At 39.7% G+C, this 24,674-nt stretch overlaps 1 protein-coding gene across 5 annotated transcripts in view; it reads right to left on the reverse strand.

Moving 5' to 3' along the window:
* Positions 1-24,674, reverse strand: part of DLG2 (discs large MAGUK scaffold protein 2) — a 1,040,068-nt gene that overhangs the window by 42,975 nt on the left and 972,419 nt on the right. For all 5 annotated transcript variants that reach the window (XM_007456974.1, XM_007456973.1, XM_007456975.1 and 2 more), the window contains one exon: positions 18,787-18,862. In XM_007456974.1, coding sequence (XP_007457036.1) covers positions 18,787-18,862 — 76 coding nt within the window. The remainder of the gene's footprint in view (positions 1-18,786; positions 18,863-24,674) is intronic.

The raw sequence follows: 24,674 nt of genomic DNA on the forward strand, positions 1-24,674 counted from the left end.
AACAGAGCAGGTGGGGAGGTTATTCCACCAGCAAAAGGAGTTAGGCAGAGTTCTTGACTGTTCTCCGCTCACTCAAAGTGCGTCTTTTCTCCAAATAAACTCATCGATAACAATAATAGCAACCAAAATTTATTGAGCTCTTTCTCTGTGCCCTTGTCAGTATAATCTTGTCAAATATTCTGTACTAATTACCTCATTGAATCCTCCCCACAATTCCATCACACACTCGCACACACACACACACACCCCTCTGTCTATACTATTACACATATACAAATGAGAACTGAGGCTTAGAGAGGTAACATCATTTGCCCAGCTGGTAAGTGGCAGAACTGGATTCAAACTCAGGTCTCGGACTCCAGAGCCAAAATTTCACTACTAGTTTGTTTCCTGTTTGCACTTTTCTAGGGCTGAGTACATAGTAGTTGCCCAAGCATTGTTGGCTGAGGGAAGAGTTGGTTGACAGCTAGTTGTCCATGGCAGGGGGATCCGTACTATGTCCTACTGCAGGCAGGAAGGGAGGGACCAATTACTTCGTTTCACAGTCTGGTTTGTTTCACAACCTTGTTTGTTGTTTGGAGGCGTGTGATGCTACAGGGCGAGGCCAGCATCACTAGAGGCTCCCAGGTATTTGTTCAGTGAGGAGTGTGCAAGGGGAAGAGATAAGAGCCCTGTCCTAAAGACAACCCTCAGAATGGGAGAAAATATTTGCAAATGAAGCAACTGACAAAGGATTAATCTCCAAAATATACAAGTAGCTCAATATCAAAAAAACAACCCAATCCAAAAATGGGCAGAAGACCTAAGTAGACATTTCTCCAAAGAAGATATACAGATTGCCAAGAAACACATGAAAGGATGCTCCACATCACTAATCATTAGAGAAACGCAAATCAAAACTACAATGAGGTATCACCTCATACCAGTCAGAATGGCCATCATCAAAAAATCTAGAAACAATAAATGCTAGAGAGGGTGTGGAGAAAAGGGAACCCTCTTGCACTGCTGGTGGGAATGTAAATTGATACAGCCACTATGGAGAACAGAATGGAGGTTCCTTAAAACACTAAAAATAGAACTACCATATGACCCACCAATCCCACTCCTGGGCATATACCCTGCGAAAACCGTATTTCAAAAAGAGTCATGTACCACAATGTGTATTGCAGCACTATTTACAATAGCCAGGACATGGAAGCAACCTAAGTGTCCATCAACAGATGAATGGATAAAGAAGATGTGGCACACATATACAATGGAATACTACTCAGCCATAAAAAGAAACGAAATTGAGTTATTTGTAGTGAGGTGGATGGACCTAGAGTCCATCATACAGAGTGAAGTAAGTCAGAAAGAGAAAAACAAACACTGTATGCTAACACATATATATGGAATCTAAAAAAAAAAAAAAAGGTTCTGATGAACCTAGGGGCAGAACAGGAATAAAGATACAGACATAGAGAAGGGACTTGAGGAAACGGAGAGGGGGAAGGGTAAGCTGGGACAAAGTGAGAGAATGGCATTGATATATATACACTACCAAATGTAAAATAGCTAGTGGGAAGCAGCCGCATAGCACAGGGAGATCAGCTTGGTGCTTTGTGACCACCTAGAGGGGTGGGATAGGGAGGGTGCGAGGGAGATGCAAGAGGGAGGGGATAAGGGGATATATGTATACGTATAGCTGATTCACTTTATTATACAGCAGAAACTAACACAACATTGTAAAGCAATTATACTCTAATAAAGATGTTAAAAAAAAAAAAAAAAAGAGCCCAGTCCTGGCATCAGATGGGCCCAGGCACACCACTTCTCTGCTAGACACATTTTCTTTTCAAGAGTCTTTCTTGCTAATATGTTTGATCAAACTCACTAGCTGTGTGGCCTTGGGGCAAGTTATTGAACCTTTCTAAGATTTATTTTCCTCATCTGTACCATCCCTACTTCCCACCATCACTATCATCATTATCACCAATGGTAACATGTGAGGCTCACAGAGGTAACTTGCTTTGCTTGTGGGGTTTACTGTCTAGTGGCAGACAACAGGCAAATACTCAGGCTATACTCACTATGGAAACTCCAAGGAGAGACTCCTGGCCCCGGCCCCTCCTGTCCATATGAGCTTAGGAAAGTCACTTTCCCTCCCTGAGCATCACCTTCCTCTTCTGTCAATCAGGGAGATAAATGAGATGACCTCGAAGGTCCTTTATGTAATGAGGATTTTTCCTCTTCCTCCCCTTGCCTGTTCCCTCCTTTTCTTCCCTCCTTCAACTAGGAGAGGTACTCAGCTTCATTCTCTTGGACGATGACTGAGTTTCAGGAACTGATGGTTTGCTCTTTGTCTCCCACAATCTGATGTCACTTCCAGACCCAAAGCACAAGGTCACTTGCAGCATTCATGTCTCAGGAGTAACTGCAGGCAAACCAATAAGTACAAATAATAAATAGTATTTTTTGTAAGGTTGTGCCTGATTGAACAATTCTTACTTCATACTTGAATGGAAGAAGGGGTACACCTTACAAATGAAGGCAAGTCCATTATAGCTTAGACTGCTGGGCCCTAGGCCTGTAGCCTCATTTTAGCAGGATAAGCCACAGGGATTAGGACTCTCACTGGGAGTTCAGTCTTGTGGCAGGAGAGTGGAGAGGTGGTCTGTGTCTTGGGCATTTCTGTCTAGCCCACACTGTGCCTTCCATCTACATATTTCCTTTAAGGTGCATTTCATATGCTATATGCTAGCAGACTGTGTTTTCTAAGACAAGCAGAGCTCGTCAAGAGAGCAGATTGTAGTTCTAATGTGAGAGGATGTGAGTGGCTTAAGGGTTTCTCAATGGTTCATTCTTTGGGGAGAGAAAAATCAAACATTGCCTGCTAAACTTTGAACGGCAGCCGATAAAAGTACAGATTTTTCACTTGACTAAGATTTGAAATCCTCTAAGGTTTTAGAGTGCAGAGATAAAAACCATGAAAACATATATACACACCTCAAGGGAATAAAAACACCTTCAAAACCCCCAGAACTTCCTTTTAAGAACAATCTCTTTCTCTCTCTCCCTCTCCCTCCCTCCCTCCATCCTTTTCTTTTTCTCTCTCTCTTACACATACACACACCCCTTTCCTATTCATGTTCATGTCACATCCCAGCAAGTTCATTGTTACTTCTGTGTTAGACACCAGGGATCACTGAGTGAGTCTGTCACTATAACTGATTGTCACTTTAAAGCCAAAGAGAATGTTTCTTGAGCATGGGGAGGAATTTTTTCAAGTATCCACCAGAAACTTTGCCATCATCCTTAATCCCTTCCTTATGCATTTCTGTCATTTTTTTTCTCCTTCCCTCCTGCTACTAACCTGGTTCGAGGGGAGGCATCTTTGCACCTTGTCTGGACATACTGTTCATGTAACAATTGTGTTTCACTTGTGAGAAAATATACTTGCATCACTTAGCATAGTGCCTAGGAAATAGCTAGCATCTAATAAACAACATTATTACTTTTTCCCCATTCTCAATCCTCATTTCAGGGGCTGAAGACTGCATACTCTAGGAGAAGATACTACATTTGACAGCAATATCCATTACTTGAAGATTCCAAAGGAGTGGCATAACTAATGCCTCCATCACAGGCTATTGCAGTGGTAAATGCAACCAGGCATGTATGAGCTTAGCCATGGTAAGTGCTCAATAAATCATAATTATTTTTATGCCATAAGCATTTATTGTTTTTGCCAAACTTTATATTCAGGGCTCCAATGGCAAAAAGTGCCTGGTGCAAATTAGAAAATGGCACCCCGCTCTGGGAAAAGGAATTGCAAAAGCTCACACTCTCAGGCTGGCTCTTGCTGAATGTTATGTGGGATGTTTCACCCACCATGCGTGTCCCCTCGGCAATAATGTGGCTATAATAAACATTGGGAACACAAAACGAGGCGCTCACAGTTTAAGCAAATCATTACTACACTGTTATAGTCGTTATGATGGAGTTACTTACAACAAGCTGTGGGGGCACCATGGAGGGAGCAAGGCCACTGGGGAGGCTGGAGAAGGCTCTGGGGCACTGTTCTAGGGGTTTAATGAGTAGGAGATTGTCCAGTGGGGAAGCAGCAAAAGGCGGTTTGTGCAGATGAAAGGCCGCAACAGAGGACGCAAGGCCACCTCTTCTCCCCTTCACCCTTCCCCAGTTCTGTGGGACTAAGGAATGGTAAGAAGCTTTGCGGATGGAGTAGAGGACTCACTCTACTCCATGGAGGATGGAACTCAGAGAAGAGGCAGGAAAGACAAAGAGACAGCTCACCTGCACTGTGCACCTCTCTGTTACACGTGATACTATTGAATGTTTACTTCTATTGAAGGAATAATTGAGCACTAAATGCACAGTACACATTTTTCTGCAGAAATCACAAATAGAGTCAAGAAATCATTCTTTTGTCATTTAATCAACCACTTCAAGTACCTGGAATATAAATTCTGCAGGAGGAGAATTTTGCGGCTGACATAGAAGGCACAAAATCTACCCAACAAAGTCTTAGCACTTTCATCACAGAGAAGAGCCTACTTACTATTAAATGAAAGGAAAAAAAAAAGCATATTCCTTGGGTCTCTCAGCCCACAGTAGATTAAAAATAGCATTGCTCAGCTTGGATGGGGGCTGGGCAGAGGTGCTGCCCCAGACACATACGTGCAGACAGTGCCAAGGGAGTACAGCTGAGTTCTGCAGAAAGGCAGGCAAGGAAAACTGTCAAGTTTGGATTCAGCCACGGAAGGCATCTGTATTATGATAAATGAGGTCCATAATGATTCATTCAATGACTCCCAAGGGGTCAGAGCTAGGGGCTGGGTAAACGGGGAGGAGTGACAGCCAGCCTGGGACCTCCGCAGTGGTTTTTCAGTGAATGTAGCGGTGAGAGAATTGAGTCTTCACCTAACACGCAGCAGGTACAACTCAAAAGAAACTTCCACACGGCAGCCACTACCATGTTTACATTGTAGGTGAAGATTTAGTAGTACTAAAACAACATCAATCACATTTATGTTGTGATTTTGAATTTTGTTGCTATAATATATAAATAAATGCTAAATGTATATGGCATTTAATTTGTAAATTTATTTTAACTTTATAGATGATAAGAACTATAAGTGTAAGAAATTTGCACTTAATTTTATGCTTATATATTTGGGGAACATCATCACGGAGGATTTAGTCAACACTTTGGGGTTGGGCAGGGATAAGAAGGATTATTTTCTTTAAAAAATGCCACTATGTAGTTTTCACCTCATAGGGTTTTTGTGAAGATTTAATGAAAAAAATTCTTATAATCTATTTAGCAAAACTTTTGGCTCATAAATAACCTTCAGTAAATGTTAGCTATATAGTTATCACATTTACTGATCAAAGCCAAATCCTTTATTTACCAAATGTGAACTCTGCCTATTACTGAGAAGGGGGTAAACACAAAAAGTTCTATCCACTCTTGGGGGTCCGCTGGGGGAAAGAACTCCTTACCTTTAACAAAGTAATGAAAGCAATCATAAATAGCACTGAGTAGCAATCATAAATTCATGTATTTATTTTCTGACTGTAATCTGGGCTTGTGTCTCACCACACCACCTCCACTATGGCCTGCAGCCATGGGAGGTGACAAGCTCTGTCATTCACATTGAACACGTGCTCCAAATTCATTAAGGTGCTAATTCTTCGTGACAGGTGAGTACAAGCCAATTACAGAGAGAAACGGTGGCTTCTTGGGGCCTTCCAGGAAAAACAACCATTCACATCAAGAATGCCCAAATACCAGTTTCAACAAGTGGTAACAAAATCTTTACAAATATTCACGAAGTTGTCAAAACGTGAAAGGCAAATAGCACTCTGCAAGCTTTTTGCTTCCTTTCAAGTGAGGAAGGCTCTAACTCAGACTGACAAGTGCCTGCAATACATGTGAGACTGGGAAAACTCTCACCTGGTAGTTGTGTCACCCAAATTGCCCAGAACTGTAAATGAATGGCAACTCTTTGCATTACACCTTATCACTACTAACAAATAAAGGATGTTTCCCTGAGCTTTGTCACTGGTACCTATGTATACAAATTCCTCTTCTTCATGGAAAGAGTTATTTTTCCCCCTTTTCTCTAAATGGACCCCAAGTGCACAGAATCTGATAAATCATAATCCTTGGCCATGAAATGCTTTTCATTGTTTCATACCTTCATGTTAGGTGGGAGATTCATGGCACTTATTACATTATGATAGATAGGTAACAAGTGGGCTACACACAGATGTTTTTCTTGAAAAGTGTAATTTTGATTTGACTAAATATCCTTCATACTATGTCTCTTTTTGTTAGTTTATCTCACATCTTAATGAAGCAAGTTTACTGCACCCCTCTTACTAGCCCATTTTACAGAGGAATATTATATACTAAGAGTGCCAACTTCCAAGGAAATCCCAGTCCTTCCCAGACCATCCAATGTTTGCCAAGAGCAAGCAAAGGCTAATGCATCTTTGTTTCCCCCAAGCCCTAGCACAGTGCTGGGCATGAAAGACACCTTGTAAACTTTTGCTAAATAACTGAAATGATCTTCATGTGCCTCCAAAGGATAGCACTTGGCTGTGTGACTATGGACAGGTCACTTAATCCTCGGTCCCTGCCTCTTCATCTATGACATGGATAATATACCAAAGAGTTCTGTAAATATGAAGACTTATTACTAGTATCCATGAAGAATTTCTTAATCCCACTGGAGTGGATCCATTACAACACATTTCTGCTTTTAATCTGGCAATCAGTCTAAAATTGGTTTCATTTTTTTAAAAAAAGTACTTTAGTGACAGTTTTATTGAATCTGCCCTGGTTAGTTTTCAGTTCAATTCAGTGGTTATTTCGGTATCATAAACTGTGCCGATTTTTAATAGCACACAGCAACTATAGTACTGGAGACTTGCACTGGAAGGTAAGGCAACCATCTCGACGTGGGGTGTTAGGAAGATATCTGCTTGAGGCTAGGCCTAAAAGCATGTGTACAATTTTAATTTTTAGTCTGGGTTCTATCAAGTTCATGCTCCCTTCCATTGTCATCCTCGTGGGTGCAGTTACTTTGCATGATTTGCCTTTACCCCTTTCTCTACCAATTAGTAACTCATTCGGGATCCTCCATTTGTTCATGGATAACATTTTCAACATTCTCTGCTAACCACCATTGCTATCTGTGACCTTTCAATCTCTGAGGCCTCTGTGACCTGAGTCCTTCCAGCACCTTCCCCCAAGGTGCCCCACTACTCCAGTCTATCTCAGGTACCCACCACCCATCCTCCCAGCAACAAGAGTCAATGTCTTTATTCACAAACAAATCCTGTCACTACACTGTCCCAGAGCCAAAGAACAGCCTCCTTGAACTTTTTAATGGAATACTCAATACCTCCATCACTGGACCTCAAGCTACATTTCCAACCTTACTTCCCCCACTACCTCTGTGTGTGTGTGTGTGTGTGTGTGTTCTTTGTTCCAGTCAAATATAGTACTTGATGGTTGTCACATACCCTCTACTCCTTTACTTTTGCTTCTACTATTTTCTAAATGTGAAAATTACAATTATTCTACAGTTGTTGAAATCTTACTCAATCCTCACAGACTTAGCTAAAATGCTACCTCTTCTTGGAATCATTTCTTAATTGCTCTCACTCAGACTGGCCTCTTCTCTCCTTTGAATCTCCATTAAGACTCTGTACACCCCTCACTAAACTTTTTCACCTTGTGCTATATTGTTGTGTGTGTGTGTGTGTGTGTGTGTGTGTGTGTGTACTAGAAGGTAAGCTCTGGAATGGCAGAGGTGGGGCCTTACTTATCCATGTCCCCACTCAGTGGTCAGAGCAGTTTCCTGCACATAAGGGATACTCAAAATCTATTTATTGAAATGAAAGGAAATAACACTCAGATTAAGAGAAACTTCCTTTAACGCCAACAGTAAATTGTCTAGTTCTCCATTCACAAACTACAGCAAAAAACATGTAGACTGTACACTCTAATTTATATACCTTTTCTCCTAACATATCACCTTCTTTACTCTCACATTATTTAATTCAGTAATTATTGGTTGAGTGCCATGAACTATTTTAGGCCTTAAATAAATCACATTCCCTGCCTTCAAGGAACTTGCAACCTACTTTCTAGATTTTATTACAGTTGAAAAATCAGAGTCTCAGAAAGAGAAGCTACTAGTTCCAGATCAAATAGCTAAGAATAGAACCCAAGGCAGTCTAATTTCAGAGGCTATTTTTTAAAATAAAAGGGCAAAGTAATTAGGTATTTTTTAATGAGTATTAGGAACATACTGGAAGCTGTTGCTGAAAGTTTTTCAGATATTACATGATCTGTCATTAAAAAAAAAAAGACTTTCTACCGACATATAAACACAGTGTACAGTTGAAAAGAAGCAAGATATACTGTTTTTGCTTGTTGAGACTCTGGCTATAATTACTATACTGAGGAAGTCAGACGACTGGACAGTAGCTTCTGCATCTTTATCTTTCAGTACTGATGTTTGAGCTTTTAAGGAGTTAAAAACTTTTGCAGGGACTTCCCTCGTGGCGCAGTAGTTAAGAATCCACCTGCCAAAGCAGGGGACATGGGTTTGAACCCTGGTCCAGGAAGATCCCACATGCCGTGAAGCAACTAAGCCCATGCACCACAACTACTGAGCCTGCACTCAAGAGCCCGCGAGCCACAACTGCTGAGCCTGTGTGCCACAACTACTGAAGCCCACGCACCTAGAGCCCGTGCTCCGCAATAAGAGAAGCCACTGCAGTAAGAAGCCTGTGCACCGCAACAGAGTAGCCCCCACTCGCCGTAACTAGAGAGCCTGCGTGCAGCAATGAAGACCCAATGCAGCCAAATAAATACATTAAAAAAAAAAAAAAAAAACTTTTGCAAAGTGAAACATGCAAGCTCTGAGGTGTGACTCTGGCTCTTTTACCTTAAAGAGTCAGGTTAAAGGAAGCCCTGTAGTGAGTCAGAATTGATTCATGAATAACTCCCAAATTAGAAATGGGTTTGAGCCAAATTTTCTGCATAATACTTAACACCCTGAATTAATAGCGGCAAGAAAACTGAACAAAAAGTCAGTGTTCTCATCTGACGAAACTATACTTGTTATTTATATAACCACAAATTATACATCTCCTATTTATATTACTTTAGCCTTAGCATCACTAATTAAATAGATAGAATTAGCTATGCTAATAACATCTAGAATGAGTTCATATATAAAATGCCTTAAAGAATCAATTATTCTACTCTGCTCACACAATATGTCATCATGCAGGGCCCAGCTCTGTCACTTACTAGCTCTGTGAACTTGGGTAAGTTATTCATCCTTTCTAAGCTTCAGTTTTCTCATCCATAAAATGGGCATATTAAGAATTTTCATAAGACGCAAATGAGCAATGCCTATAAAAATAACCTGTAGAACATAAGGCAGTCTATGGATGTTCAGAGTAACTGGCATACTGAAGAGAAGGCAGCAGTTCTCCAATGTAGTAAGCACTGATCCAAGTCTGTTCTGGAATTTTCCACAGATAATTACACAACATGGTAGAGAACTCAGAAACAATCCTGATAGCAGCCAACAGCAGGGACAGGAGTGGAAGACTGAGATTAGTCTGCTGCCACCTCTACCTTCCTGCCTAGTCATAAAGTCAGCAAACATATAGTCAGGAACACCCCTGTGCCAGTAGGTGTACGGCAAGGCTGTAGGGCCAACCCTCCCTCCCTCTCTGCCCATAGCACAGTGTGTGTGTGTGTGTGTGTGTGTGTGTGTGTGTGTGTGTGTGTGTGTGTGTGTGTGCGCGCGTGCGGGGGAGGTGGGGTAGGGGACTAATATTTCTAGGTACTTTACATATATTATCTCTTTTAATATGATTTCCATTTTTACATATCAGGTGATTAAGGCTTAGATATATTATGATAATTCTGATAGAAACTGGTCATTCTGTGTGATATCAAACCTTTCTGCTACACCTGTGTATCTCGAATTTTAGCAAGCCTATAGAATTTTCCTGGGAGCTTATTAAAATGCAACTTTCCTATCTCCATCCCCAGAGATTCTGATTCCACAGGGCTGGGTTTGAGCCTGGGCATCTCCATTTTTAATAAAGAGCCTCAGCTGATGCTGATATAGGTGCCTCAGGCTAAATATTTTCTGGTCTCTTCTTTCCTCTCTGTCGCTACTCTGTCATCCTAGGTTAGGCTAACTCCATGTCTCACCTGCATTGTTAAAATGGACTCCAGCTGTCTAGGGTTGCCTCCTTTTGGAAATTTACTCCACACAGCAGGAGAGCGATCTGCTAAAGTTCTAATCTAATCTTGCTCAAATCCTCCAAAGCCTCCCCACTGCCTTCGAGATCTGGGTCCTGACTTCCCCTCTGCCTTCTTGGCTGACACTTGCAGCTTTGTACTTAAGCTCTTGTATTTAAGTAACACGAGGCTTCTTTGGCTTCCCTGCACACACTGGGCTGCTTCCTGTCTTTACATGCCCTCCCCTCTGCCTACAAAATACAGAGGTCTTTCCAGCCTTTCACACTAGATTCTACTGATCCTTCAAGGCTCATTTGGGACATTATATCTTCTAGGAACTTGCCTATGAACTCCAAGAGAGGCTTAAGTATTCCAGGTCTGAGTTCAAATAGTATTTTGGTCTCACTTCCCACTCAACGCTTAGTGGATTCTATTTGTCATTTGCTGATATGTTTATCTCCACAGAACATTTTATGATTCCTACAGGCTGGAACCCTGTCTTATTCATGGTGTACTTCCCACTGCTTAAATTGGTATGTGGCACATAGTACGGCCTCAACAAATGTCTGTTAAAAAACTGAAAACATTAGAGGGGAGGATACACTATGAGCAAGTGAATCTATTATGTTTCAATTTACCATATTCTTTCTAACATTCATGAAGTGAAAGCTTTAGCCTAATTAGGCAATGAAGATAACACTGAATTTCAAAGGTATTTTAAAAAATTTACAACTTTTGTACTTTTTTCCTCCTGGGGATGAGGTTATTCAAACACATTCGAGTCAAAATGTACAAAACAACAACAAAAAGGTGTTTTAACAATATTATTAAGGTGGAAGAACTGAACAAACTAAAACATACTGTAAAAATGAATGTGTATGTGTGTAGTGGACAGATTTTGTCAGTTATTAATTATACTAAATTTAGTATATGAGGTTGCAGATTAACTTGGTTGTTTCAACAATGGTAGTTTTTGGACCTACAAGGGAGGTGACCCAAGAAATAAATATGCACAGAAACACACAAGGAACATGATTTATTCTCCATTCCATTCCACAGACTAGCAGTTCCCTCATTAGTAACTTGACAAATATCCTATGAGGAGTAAGTAAAATCACATGTATTTATTCAGTAAAAAATGTTCGTTGAGTTCAGCTGGCTTTCAAGGTTGAGATAGGGACCCTCCTTACATGTATCAGAGAAGGAAACTCAACTGTAGGCCCCTCTGAGAACCATCTGCAGAGAAGCCACTAGCATTTCTTTAACCAGAGAATTATCTGTGTGCTGCTCACATGGCTCTCAGTGGACGTGGGAGCTCAAGGTTTGGAAAAATGTGATTATCACTTTCAAAAGAAAATATAGTGAGTTAGCGGCTCTTCCCACGCTGCGCTGGTGACACTGCAGAATTCCCCGGACACAACCCTGTCTTGGCTCTTTATGTAAAAATGTTAGACTGGTTAAAACCACCCTGCATGCAGTATGGGGAAAGAATCAGAGGAGAAAGGCTAGAGCCAGGAAGAACAACTGGGAAACTCGTAGAAGGCCTGGAAGAGGGAAGTGATAATAAAGAACCTGAGGGGTAGCCTTTCCTGAGTTTATGAACTTTGAGCAGAAATGCTGCCTTCCTGATGGCTGTGGACTGAGGCAGTATGGCTCTCCTTTCACCCCATCCTTCCTGAATCTCTAGGTCACTCTGGACATCTGAGCTCTTCACTGGGCTCTGGCCACCCCAAAACTAGCTCTATTAAGAAGGTTTCCCTTTTTTTGAGGGCAGTAATAACCCTTCCTTTGAAACTCAAAATGTCACTTTGAAGCTGTTACAAAAGCAATCCTCATAACTCACCCTGATGAAGCAAACATAATTCCTATCTTGCTAACAAAACACTGACTGTCAAGTCACTTTTTTGATAAATGATTCAATGGCAGGCTCTGCTACTAACTCTCTGTGTGTTCCAGAAAAATGATTCTCAGTGTCTTCATCTGTAAATGACATAGTAGGATCCAATGACCATATGGGAATTTCCAAGAGTATATGAAACAGAACTGAGGCTTCTTAATGCTAGCTCCAGTTTGATTCAGGGAGACTGCTATCACCAATCCTATCCTATCCTATCACCAATACCTCCATTTGCCCCATGTCCCCTTCTCCCAGTCAGCATGCCCTCTGAAAGGGAGGCTTTAGAAAAGGAAACAGAATATGAGGTCAGATGTCCAAGGATGATGGTCCTCTCTGATCTTTTTAGTAACAGTTCCCTATTTTCCTTTCCGTTGCCACTGTTTGAAATTCAGATTTTCTTGTACCCACAACACTGCTTTAGCTATCCCAACATCCCCCAATGTCAGTCTCTCTCCCCTCCAATCTGTCTTTCCCGTGGTCGCCAGACTGACCTCTTGGAAACCTACTTTTGATCATTCACTCACCTTTCCTCTAAAAAGGGTGGACTGAGTAGCCAATATGTGTCCGGCAGACACTGTGCTAAATGCTAGGGGCACAAAGATGAGTAAGTTTGGAGTTCTGCCTGGGAGTGACATTTGGGCAGCAATCCAGATACATTAAGGGTGGAGCCCAGAGGAAATCACTAGGTTGGGTTTGGTCACAACTGTTAAAATTCTTCACTGTCTACAGGATTAAGTACAAGCTTCTTGGAAAATTTAAAGCACCAGAACTGACCTGAGTCTTACTTTCCAGTTCTGAGTTTCCATTCTTCATCAACTGTTGCTTGAAGTGAAAGCAAACCGTGTTTTACTTCCTATGTGTCCTGTATCTCATTCCTACGCCACTGCCCATTCCTTGCAAGCTTTACTAATCTTTCAAGGCTCCCCAATTCAAATCCCCCCAGCTTCCAAGCTAGAATCAAGTTCAGGGGAGCCTGAACTTCAGAGCAAGCTTCCTGTCCCTCTTATTTAGTATGAATCGCTTCCTCCCTGTGGAGACCCATTTTCTCCCCTAGTATCCCTGCTCCTTCAGGGCAGTGACCATGACTTACTCATCTTGGTCCACATTGTGCAGCAAGCTGCCCTGTATTGGCACCTAATAAAAGTTTATTAAATGACTGAAACATGTTTTCCAAGACTTCATTTTAGTCTGGCATACCACAACAGAGAAAGTGTGCGGCCCCCAAGCTCCCTTCAGAAATGTTCTCAATACAGAAAGATGCACATCATCAAGGAAACCAGCTTCCCCCTTTTAGAATTTAAGTTTAAGCCGAAGTTAGTTTTTGACAAAGCTAAACCCAATTCAATTTATTTCTTCATTTTTCTTAAAATGCACATATGCGACATGGTTTTAACAAGGGAGAGAGCATGCTATAGTAAACAGATTATGGGTTTTGGAATCAATCAGACATGGGTTCAGATTTCTTCACCTCTCCAAGCCTCAGTTTCTTTAAATCTATAAAGAGGGAATAAATGATTTCCCTTCAAGTTTTGTTGTGGTGATTAAGAGAAGTGTGTAAGCTGTCTAGGTTTCTACAATGCATACTCCTACTACTTTGAGTAATACCTATCACTTCTGTTTTGTACCAGCCTGTGGCTAAATAGGACTAGTTAGTTATAGCCTACCTTACTTTAGAAAGGATTTACAATGCAAAGGGAACCCTTATACATTGCACATTGCTGACATTTAGTAAGAATATTAATAGTTCTCTCATACTCTTCCAGACATATATTTCCCTTCCTTAAATTATAGGGACTTTTAAATAAAAATAAAACAAAATTTAGCATAAATCACTAAATACCACTGATTTTTCAATGGAAAACAGGTTGATTCTGAAGATTATACAATTTCTTAAATGTCTCAATAAATAAAATAGAATGGCTGATTAGAAAATTGATAAAAAAGATAGAAGAACAATGAAAGAAATTAAGGTGGTGATTAAGTTTTCACCAGAAGCTAGTTTGAATGGAGATTCATTAGAAATTTAGCTGACATTCTCAGGAAAGCTTGGGTGCATTGAGATCTGGGGCACTGAGACAGTTCTCAAGGAGATCCATCCAAACATATGGCCACTTGGGTCTGGGTAGGCTGGAATTATCTGGGTTACTGACACAACTGTCCACTTGTCTTTGCATGTGTAGACACAGACTTTGTGAAGGCACATGAGGTGGACAGAAAGCCTGGGCATTTCATTTGTAGCAAATGGGCACTTTGTAATGGAGAGCCTCAGATTTCCTCACAGATACTCTCCAAACCCAGGAAGCATCAAAGCTCATAGTCAGGCTTTCCATACAAGCTTCCCAACCTTCCAAATCTTCCCAGTCAGCCCCATTAGCTACAACTCCCACCACACCATCCACACCTTCCATCTGGTGTCCCTGAACTGCTTGGCCTTACTCCAATATGCCTACGGTTTCCACCTTCATGTACATGCTGTTTCTTATGTGTGGCAAACTCTTACTCAAACTTCAAGATCTCGTTGAGGTATCACCTTCTCTTGGAAGTCTTCTCTCTTATCCAAGGCATAATTAATAACTCTCTTCTTCTGACCTCCAACAGAATAAGGGATAGTGTGAAGGAATGAAAAGGGCAAATGTTCTACTGTCAAAATGATTTGAATTTAAAACTGACTTTTGTACATACTAGCTGTGTGATCTTAGGTAAATTAGTTAATCTTCCTGAGGTGCAATCTCCTGATACTTAAAATAGAGACTAATTCCCTAAATTTATGGGGATCATCAGTGATATTGTATCACCATTGTTTGCCTGCTTATATTTCTCTTTGTGAGCTCCATGGTATGAAAGTATAAAAAGTATACTTTTTATAAAAGTATAAAAAGTCTTTGCCTTTTTAATCACTTTGCTGCCCTACAAGGCACCTAGCATGGTACCTCGTGGTGTGCAGCACTCAATTTTTAAAAATTATTGAACAGTTCTGGAAAAGTAACTAAAGCACTGATAGGCCAATTAAAGCCCAAGTCCTTCTATGAAGTGCTCTCTGGTCATTTCCACATCCATTCATTTGAATCCCCACAGCTCTTGTACACACTACTACTAAGGCTCTTGTCACAGCCTGCTTTATACATACTAATTGATTCTAAGATCCTCCAGGGCAGTAACCATGGCTTTCACTCTGAATCCCCAACATCTCACAATGCTCTGTGAATGCCATCTAATGATAAAGTTACTTAAAATATCCCATTCTCTTTCTCATTCCAAACATCTTTCCTCTTCAGATTATGCTGAATTTACCCCAGGGCCCCAGAGACTGAGGCCTTTGTAATAATGACTTATTTCTGTAGTCCTTGTCCAAGGCTCAGAGTGAGTGGCATCTCTTGACTTTCCCAACTCTCCACAGAGTTGGCCTTTCTTCAGTGCAGTTTCTTTTAATTGTCCTTTGCTTTCTACTTCAGGGCAAGAGTCTTCTCATTGATGTATTGTTCTCATGGGGACTTAGAAAATTTTGGTTTATTATTTCTTAATTCACAGGCTCATGGAGAATTATTGCTGGAAGGCACCTTAAAAAATCATTGAATCCGGGGACCTCAAATAGAGAACAATTCCCAATGTTGTGCTAGGCATGACTAATCAATCATAACACTTCTGTTGAAGTTACATATGGCCTCAGAGTCATTTTCAACACAATATTCTAGTTAGAAACCATCAATTCATCGGTTTCCATAGGAGATGAAACTTGTTTGACATCCCTGATGTAGTTCAAAGCTGCTGTTTTGCTAACGAGGTCCAAAGAGCAGTGGTGACTTAGTAATGAACTGAAACCAGAAACCAGGCTACCTGACTCTCATGACTTTCAGTCCAGGGTTTCCCTTTCCACATGATCACTGCCTCTCCTTCAACAGTCATTCAAGTCCTAGAATTTATATTCTATTCATTGGCTCATACCTAACTGTACTTAGCAATATGATTTAAAAAAAACACAAGTTTTGGCCTTACCAAAAAGACATCTGGGCTCTAACTGATATTAGGAGCTCTTGAGGGGAAGGGCCTATGTTACACTTTGTATCTTTCACAAGTTCTAATCCTGAGTCTGGCACATGGTAGGTATTCAACAAAAATTCTCTGATGTATATCCAACTATATACATGAAACAAACAGGAAATCTATTCTTAAATTCTCACCAAGAATCAATGAAAAATCCTACCCCTTTGTATGGAAGCAGTATTTGTTTGAAAGGACTCCATGCATGATGACATACAGCCTCATTTTTTCTTTTTTTTTAAGAGTGACACCATGTTTAAATAAATTCCCATTTCACCTGAATGTTTTAGGGGAAAGTAAATTATTATGTCAATGACTGGACTGCCCAGTGACGCTTCTACTTCAAAATACAAAGGGCAGTGTTGTGGTTTAGGGCTCAAAACTTCTGAGCTTTTCTTGTCGTTTTTCATGGTGACATCTATTGACCTAAACTTGTGGTTCTGTGTGATGTTCACAGCCAAAATGATTAGAACAGAAAAGTAAAGGAAAGGAGATGAAGAGAAAGAGAATAGGAAGGCAGAAGGTGGGGAAAGGTATTTTACGATATAGCAGTAAGATACTAGTACTATCACTTAAAAATACTAAATTTAAAAAGCTTTACAACCCACAGCTAACATCATACTTAATAGGAAAGATTAAATGCTTTCCCCTTAAGGTCAGGAACAAGACAAGGATGACTGTTTTTGCGACTTCCATCCAACACTGGAAGTTCTAGACAAGGCAATCAGTTATGATAAAGAAATAAGTCATCCAGATTGGAAAGAAAGAAGTAAAACTCTCTCTTTTTACATATGACATGATCTTGTAGATAGAAAATCCTGAGGAATCTACCAAAAAGCTACTACAATTAATAAATGGATCTAGCAAGGTAGCAGGATATAAGATTGATATACACAATAACTGTATTTCTATACACTTGCAGTGAACAATCCAAAAATAAAACAGAAAACAATTCATGTGCAAAAGAATGAAATTGCAACCCTACTTCATATTGTATACAAAAACTAATTCAAAATGGATCAACCACCTAAATGTAAGAGCTAAAACTACAAAATTCTTAGAAGAAAATACAGGCATAAATCTTCATGGCCTTGGTTTTTTAGATATAATACCAAAAACACAAGTAACAAAAGAAAAAATAAGATAAATTGGTCTTTGTCAAAATTAAAAACTTTTGTGAATCAAATGACACTATCAAGAGAGACAACTCATAGAATGGGAGAAAATATTTGGAAAGCATATATTTAATAAGAGATTAATATCTGGAATATACAAAGAACTTCTACAACTCAACAACAACAAAGGAACCCGATTTTTAAAATGGGCAAAGGATCTGAATAGACATTTCTCCAAGGAAGATATACAAATGGTCAATAAGCACATGAAAAGATGTTCAATACCAGTGGTCATTAGGGAAATAAAAATCACAACCACAATGAGATACCACATCAGACCAAACAGGATGACTATAGGCAGAAAGACATATAATAACAAGTGTTGGTGAGGATGCAGAGAAACTGGAACCCTTATACACTGATGGTGGGAATGTAGAATGTTATAGCCACCTTGGAAAACAGTCTGGCAGTTCCCCAAAATGTTAAATATAGAGCTATCATTATGACCCAGAAATTCCACTCCTAGGTATATTCCCAATGGAAATAAGAGTATATGTCTACACAAAAATTTGCGCACAAATATTTATAGCAACATTATCCATAACAGTCCCAAAGTGGAAACAATGCAAATGTCCATCACCTGATGAGTGGATAAATTAGATGAGGTATATCCATACAATGGAATATTGTTTGGCAATGAAAAGAAAAAAAGTATTTGTTTATGCAACAACACAGAGGCACTTTGAGAACATTATGTAAAGTGAAAAAAGCAGTCACAAAAGACCACATAGTATACAATTCCATTTATATGAACTATCCAGAATAGGCAAATATACAGAGACAAAGTAGATTAGCAGTTGCCTAGGCTGGGTGGGGAGGGGCTGGGGTTGAGGGAGAGGGAAGTGACAGCTACAGATTTCTTTATGGGGTGATGAAATGTTCTAAAATTGACTGTGGTGATGGTTGCATAACTCTAAATTTCATTTGTTTACTTTCTTCTTTTCTATGTCTGTCACAACAATCCATGTATTCACTTAGGTGATCCATATGTATATTTCCATGACTATCCTGACTTTATAATATGTAAAGGACTAGACATATTTTATGATGAGCAGGTATCTTTTATGGAATCTATCCTTCTAGAATATTTAATTTAAAAGAAAAAAATTAAAGAAATAACATTGAAACTATTCTTTTTCTTCCTCACTATAGTCATTACATCACCTTCATAACACATCATTTCTGCTGACCACTAGCAGCTTTACTCCCAAAATTTATTTATCATAAATCTACTTCATCAGAAATTACATCACTGCATAGCAATACATTTATAACAGTGCTCTACTGTCCAGTAGCTCCATAATCTGTTTGTTACCAACAGCTTAAATGTCAATTATAGTTAAATCCATGGCAAACGAGAGAATTTAATGTTCCGATTATTTTGTACCTACCCCTTTTGAATCAATCACTCCAGGTTTTGCATTAAACTTCACTGTCTTCAATCGGGCACGTTCCTTTCTTTCTACCCTAAAGAAAATGGAAAATAAAGAGTCTATGGCAAGGCATTTATGATTAAGTTTCTTATCAAATGAAGAACACCTCTTCTTATCCTACAGCTCAAATAAAATGTGTTTTAAAATATTTAAAATATTTCTCTTCTTTGTTCAGTATAAAAAGTCTTGGTATGATATCTCTAAGCTGCTAACACATTCCTTGCAATTTTTGTGTTACATGTACTGAGAGTCACGTATTAGGAAGCAACAAAACCCCAATATTTGTTATTTAAATGCCTGAATCAATCAAAATCTATTTCAAGAAATCACAGTCCACATAGATGAATACCTAGGAAGCTAAGTAAGCTCTCATCTCCTAATAACTCCTTCTCTCTTTTTGTTTCCTTTTGTTCCCTTCCCTTTAGGAATACTGGGGTATTTATTTACCTTCACCTCAAAAACAAACATGTTACAGATAATCTTGAACTTTTCCTTTGCCCCAGTGTCCTTCTGCTGCCATCTCTGCAGTTTTCATTATTTCACCTTCATTCATTCATCAAACACTTATTGAATGCCTACCCTGTATCAAGTAAGGTGCTGGGGAACAAAGAAAAAAAATTAAAAAGCACGACTATAATGAACACATAGTAATGTGTTCTTGGCAGGGACAAAGGGATAAAAAGACAGATATTGCTGCACAAAAGATTGCTGATAGCAATATGGGCATATTTATCTCATTGGAGGAAGATAAAGAGGGGGTAGAAAGCAATGGGGTGGGCTTCCTGGAGGAGGTTTCAATTTATGTGAGACTTAAATGGTGAGAAAGAGCTTGTCAGTGGGAAAAGTTTAGGGAGAATCTCCCAGACAGGAGGAACAACATATACCATGACCCGAGGATAGGGCTTCCTGGAGGAGGTGTCAATTTATGTGAGACTTAAATGGTGAGAAAGAGCTTGTCAGTGGGAAAAGTTTAGGGAGAATCTCCCAGACAGGAGGAACAACATGTACCATGACCCGAGGATATGATCAAGCTAAAGATTGCAGGAAGATTCTGGTACAGGGTACCTACAGCACAGGGACATGAGGCTGAAGAGGTGGCGAGACCTCCTTATAAAGGGTATCCGTCTACTCTGAGGACATGGGGTTTTCCTTTGGGGAATCCTCATGACTTATTAGAAGCTATAAAGCTGAGAAGTGATAGACATTAGCATTTTAAATACATGACTGGGGGAGGAGGAAGATAGAGTGGAGGAGGGAAGGAACAGTGGGAAGCAGGAGGCCTATTTAAAAGCTACTGCCATAATCCAGGCAAGAAATGATGAGGAGTGATAATGAGGTGGAGGAGAGAGAAGGGTTGGAGAAATATTAATAACATAAAGCTGGCAGGACTTGTGCCTATTTGAAGGATGAGGCTTGAAAAGAGGTAAGAGAAGTTAAATACTTCTGATTCTTTTTTGAGCCTCTCTAATTAAACATGATCATTCTTTCCTCTAAGCCCCATGACATTTATTTGTATGTCTGTATTGGTGTTATCTCGTTTCCTTGTGTCTTGTTTATTTTTGAGTTACGCATACAAGGCTGTATGTTCCTTGAAGGCAAGTCCACATATCACTCAGTGTATTATAGCAAGTCCTCAATAAATAACAGTTGAACTAAAATCATATTCATTGCATTGTTTTAGCATCATTTTTTTTGTTTAAGTACGGCTAGCTCTAATTTCAAAAATGGGGAAAGAAAAAGGAGAGGAAAAAACCCTGAATCTACAGAAACTTAATGGCTTATGAAATCTAAGCTGTTCATAGATCAATAATGAACAACATACTCCTCTTTAACTTAAGAGTTCTTTTGTGTTTCCAGCTGAAACGCACTGAAGATCAGGGTTTCTATAGTTACAGAATGGAGTTTCAGAATATATTTATTTCAGTGTGAGAGTAGAATATTTGAGTGGAAACAGATGAAGAAAATTCTTCAAATCTAACCTCAGATATGAAAGCAATATGCTCCACTAAGAGTTTCTACTTGCACCCAACATACAACAGTTGGGAGGAGACCAAGGAAGACTTCAGATAAGGTAAACTGCCAAGTGAAAAGATGCTCACTGAGACAATGCCTACTCCGGGCTACTTCAGCTTTTCTCAGTTTTAATCCAAGTGCCAATGCTAATTCATATTCATCTCTGCCCTGACTTTATCCTGGCTTCTTTGCATTAACCAGCCTAATTATGGGAACACTAGTACATCAGATGACGCCAAAATGACTGTAACATGAAGAGAATATATGGTTATTTGATTAGGCTATGCAAATAAATTCTGCATAAAGTGACAGAACTCACATGGGCCCCAAACATAAATAATATTAGGCTGAACTCAATATTCTATTCTAAGAATTGCTTAGAGCATTCTAACTTTTCCCCCCTGGTTTCTAAGTTCATCCCTTTCATATTTCTTAAGAAATGTTTCTATTAGGCCATTTTAGTGGTTCATCACTTAAATCTCAAATGGGTTGCAAAGACTAAGTCAGATGGACAGAGAGACAGATAGACACACACACAAACACACCTAATATTTGCTATGGTTTATTACTAATCTTCAAACAAGCAACAGAAAAAGTAAAAAAAAAAAAAAATTAAGTCTTACTGTATAGGTGACAGATTTTGGTTCACTCAAGAAGGAAGTCAGACAAAGGATTAATCTCCAAAATATACAAGCAGCTCATGCAGCTCAATATCAAAAGAATAAACAACCCAATCCAAAAATAGGCAGAAGACCTAAATAGACATTTCTCCAAAGAAGACATACAGATGGGCAACAAACACATGAAAAGATGCTCAATATCACTAATGATTAGAGAAATGCAAATCAAACCCACAATGAGGTATCACTTCACACCGGTCAGAATGGCCATCACCAAAAAAATCTACAAACAATAAATGCTGGAGAGGGTGTGGAGAAAAGGGAACCCTCTTGCACTGTTGGTGGGGGTGTAAATTGATACAGCCACTATGGAGAACAGTATGGAAGTTCCTTAGAAAACTAAAAATAGAACTACCATATGACCCAGCAATCCCACTACTGGGCATATACCCTGAGAAAACCTTAATTCAAAAAGATATATGCACCACAATGTTCACTGCAGCACTATGTACAATAGCCATGATATGGAAACAACCTAAATGTCCACGGACAGATGAATGGATAAAGAAGATGCAGCACATATATACAATGGAATATTACTCAGCTATAAAGAGGAACGAAACTGAGTTATTTGTAGTGAGGTGGAAGGACCTAGAGCCTGTCACACAGAGTGAAGCAAGTCAGAAAGAGAAAAATAAATACCGTATGCTAACGCATATATATGGAACCTAGAAAATTGGTACTGATGAACCTAGTAGTAGGGCAGGAATAAAGATGCAGATGTTGAGAACGGACTTGAGGACACAACGGGGGAAGGCGAGTAGTGAGATGTAGTGAGAGAGTAGCACTGACATATATACACTACCAAATGTAAAATAGGTAGCTAGTGGGAAGCAGCTGCATAGCACAGGGAGATCAGCTCGGTGCTTTGTGACGACCTAGAGGGGTGGGATAGGGAGGGTGGGAGGGAGGCTCAAGAGAGAGGGGATATGGGGATATATGTATGCATATGGCTGATTCACTTTGCTGTACAGCAGAAACTAACACACCATTGTAAAGCAATTATACTCCAATAAAGATGTATAAAAAAAAAAGAAGGAAGTCAGAAAGTTGTGACTTCTACTTGGGTTGAAAGTTTCATGAATGATAATGATGATGATGATATAAGTGGTAGCTGAAGTTTTAACATATAATTATTAATGAAAAATTCCTTCACATTTACATCATCTCATTTGGCCCCAGCATAAGCAAGTGTGGTATTCTCAACCCCATTTTATGGCTGGGAAAGCTAAGACTTGAAGCTTGCCAAATTAGAAAGTGGTAGAAATAGGGCCTGAGCACATATCTTTTAAAGCTAACTTCAGTGTCTGGCCACATCCACTCTGTTTGGGAAACAATACTTAAGGACCTTCCATGCCTCGCATATCTAATGGGTTTCAACAAACATGAGATTTTAGATGGTCACCCACAATTTTAAGACCAATATAGTTCCTTAGACGTCTGGGCTGAGTTTCTCACAAATGACAGCCATCCCCCCTTCCTTGCATCCCAAATCCCGAATGTCCTGAATTAAATAAACCATAACAAAACTCAAGCAAAGAGTCACTGAGATAATACCTGTTATGACAGGCTCGCCTCAAAACTCAGAATAAATTTGCTTTTAACACTGAAATTCAGGTTAGCTAGATGTCTATTTGCAATGTTACATCAGAAACATTGGACTGATCTCTCTCTTCAGCAGTCTTTACATTCACTGCATCCCCAACAATAGTTGTGTTTTTCTATCCCAGAGGCTCATGTCTATTGCCTCTTGGGGATCTCTGCAAACCCTTCTCATGGGTAGCAGGGGATGTGGCTTATCTTTTTTCCTCACTTGCCTCAACCCTGTCCTCTCTCCTAGTGCTTCTTGGGATACATGTGGATAGTTTATTGCCAAGATCAGTTAGGGTGGAGAAATAGGGCCCTACATAATGCTATGTTGTTTTGAGCATCAAAAGCTCAAACTCTGAAGAAAGGAAAACATATATCATTTGAGTAAGCACAGAAGTATTAGAAGCTATGCTAAACTTTACCTATATTATCTATAATCCGTACAGTGATCCAGGGCTTAAGATGGAGCTGGGCATATAGTAGGTGCTTAATCTTTGTTGGTAAATGAATGAATGAATCATCAAGGAGGCTACTGGTTCTTGACCTGGGTGTGAAAACCAAGGCTCAGAGATTTGAAGTGACTTGCCCAAACAACCAGTGTTTCTGATTAAAAAGTTGTTGACCATTTTACAACTTTTTTATTGTACTTGGTAGGAATCTATGTAAAAGTTTAGCATCACCTTATCTAGTTATTTTACTAAGTGAGACTCCTTTAGCAGAAATACAGGATGTTAAGACCCACAGATCTTTACCTAAGGGAATGGTGGGTCACCTGTGTAGAAAGACTGAACTGCGATGAAAGGACTGACATACTTCTCTCACACTCAAGAGGCAAGCAATTAATTAGATTATTTAAGCAGAAATAATCCTCTCTGCCTTGGTTTGGTCACTGACCAAAATACTGAAAACATAAACTGGATGGCAAAACTTGAGCAATCAATTCTGACACCTAGCGTCTCCAGAGAATACCACATGGTCATGCTTTAATGAGCCCAACTGTCTTCCTCTGCCTTCTCACCCATCTCCCATCTGGCGTTTTCAGGTTCCCGCCAAACACACAATGAGGGCAGGCTTGGAGCAATGGATGGTGGGAACATCATTTGGTGCTGGGTATCCCTTTGCCTGTGCTCCATAAGGCCCTGTTGCAAGGAGAATTGAAATGCCATATAGGTTACCGGCCACAGGCTTGCAGGGAAGCTAAGTGAGTAAACCCTTATGCAATGCCAGCTGCAAGCTGTCATCTGAGAGCCCAGGTGACAGTCACTGTGGGGTAATGAATAGAGACTTGGATTAAGAGACAGTGGAACAAATCCTAGTTTGGCCCCTCAGAAACTATGTAATCTCAGAAAAGAGAGATTCTGTGCTAAAAGCCCACGTTTTGAAGTCACACAAGTCTGGGATGGAATTCTGCATCTGCCACTTATTAGCTCTATGACTTAGGGCAGGTCACTCAACCTCTTAGGATCTCAGGTTTCATGTTGGTGAAATTAGGATATTAACACAGACTTGAAAAATTATGGTGAATTTATTTTTAAAGATTCTTTTTAAAAAAAAAAATTTAAT

This window comes from Lipotes vexillifer, unplaced genomic scaffold (genome assembly GCF_000442215.2).
Source record: "Lipotes vexillifer unplaced genomic scaffold, Lipotes_vexillifer_v1.1 scaffold1457, whole genome shotgun sequence".
In the NCBI taxonomy this organism is placed as follows: Eukaryota; Metazoa; Chordata; class Mammalia; order Artiodactyla; family Lipotidae; genus Lipotes; species Lipotes vexillifer.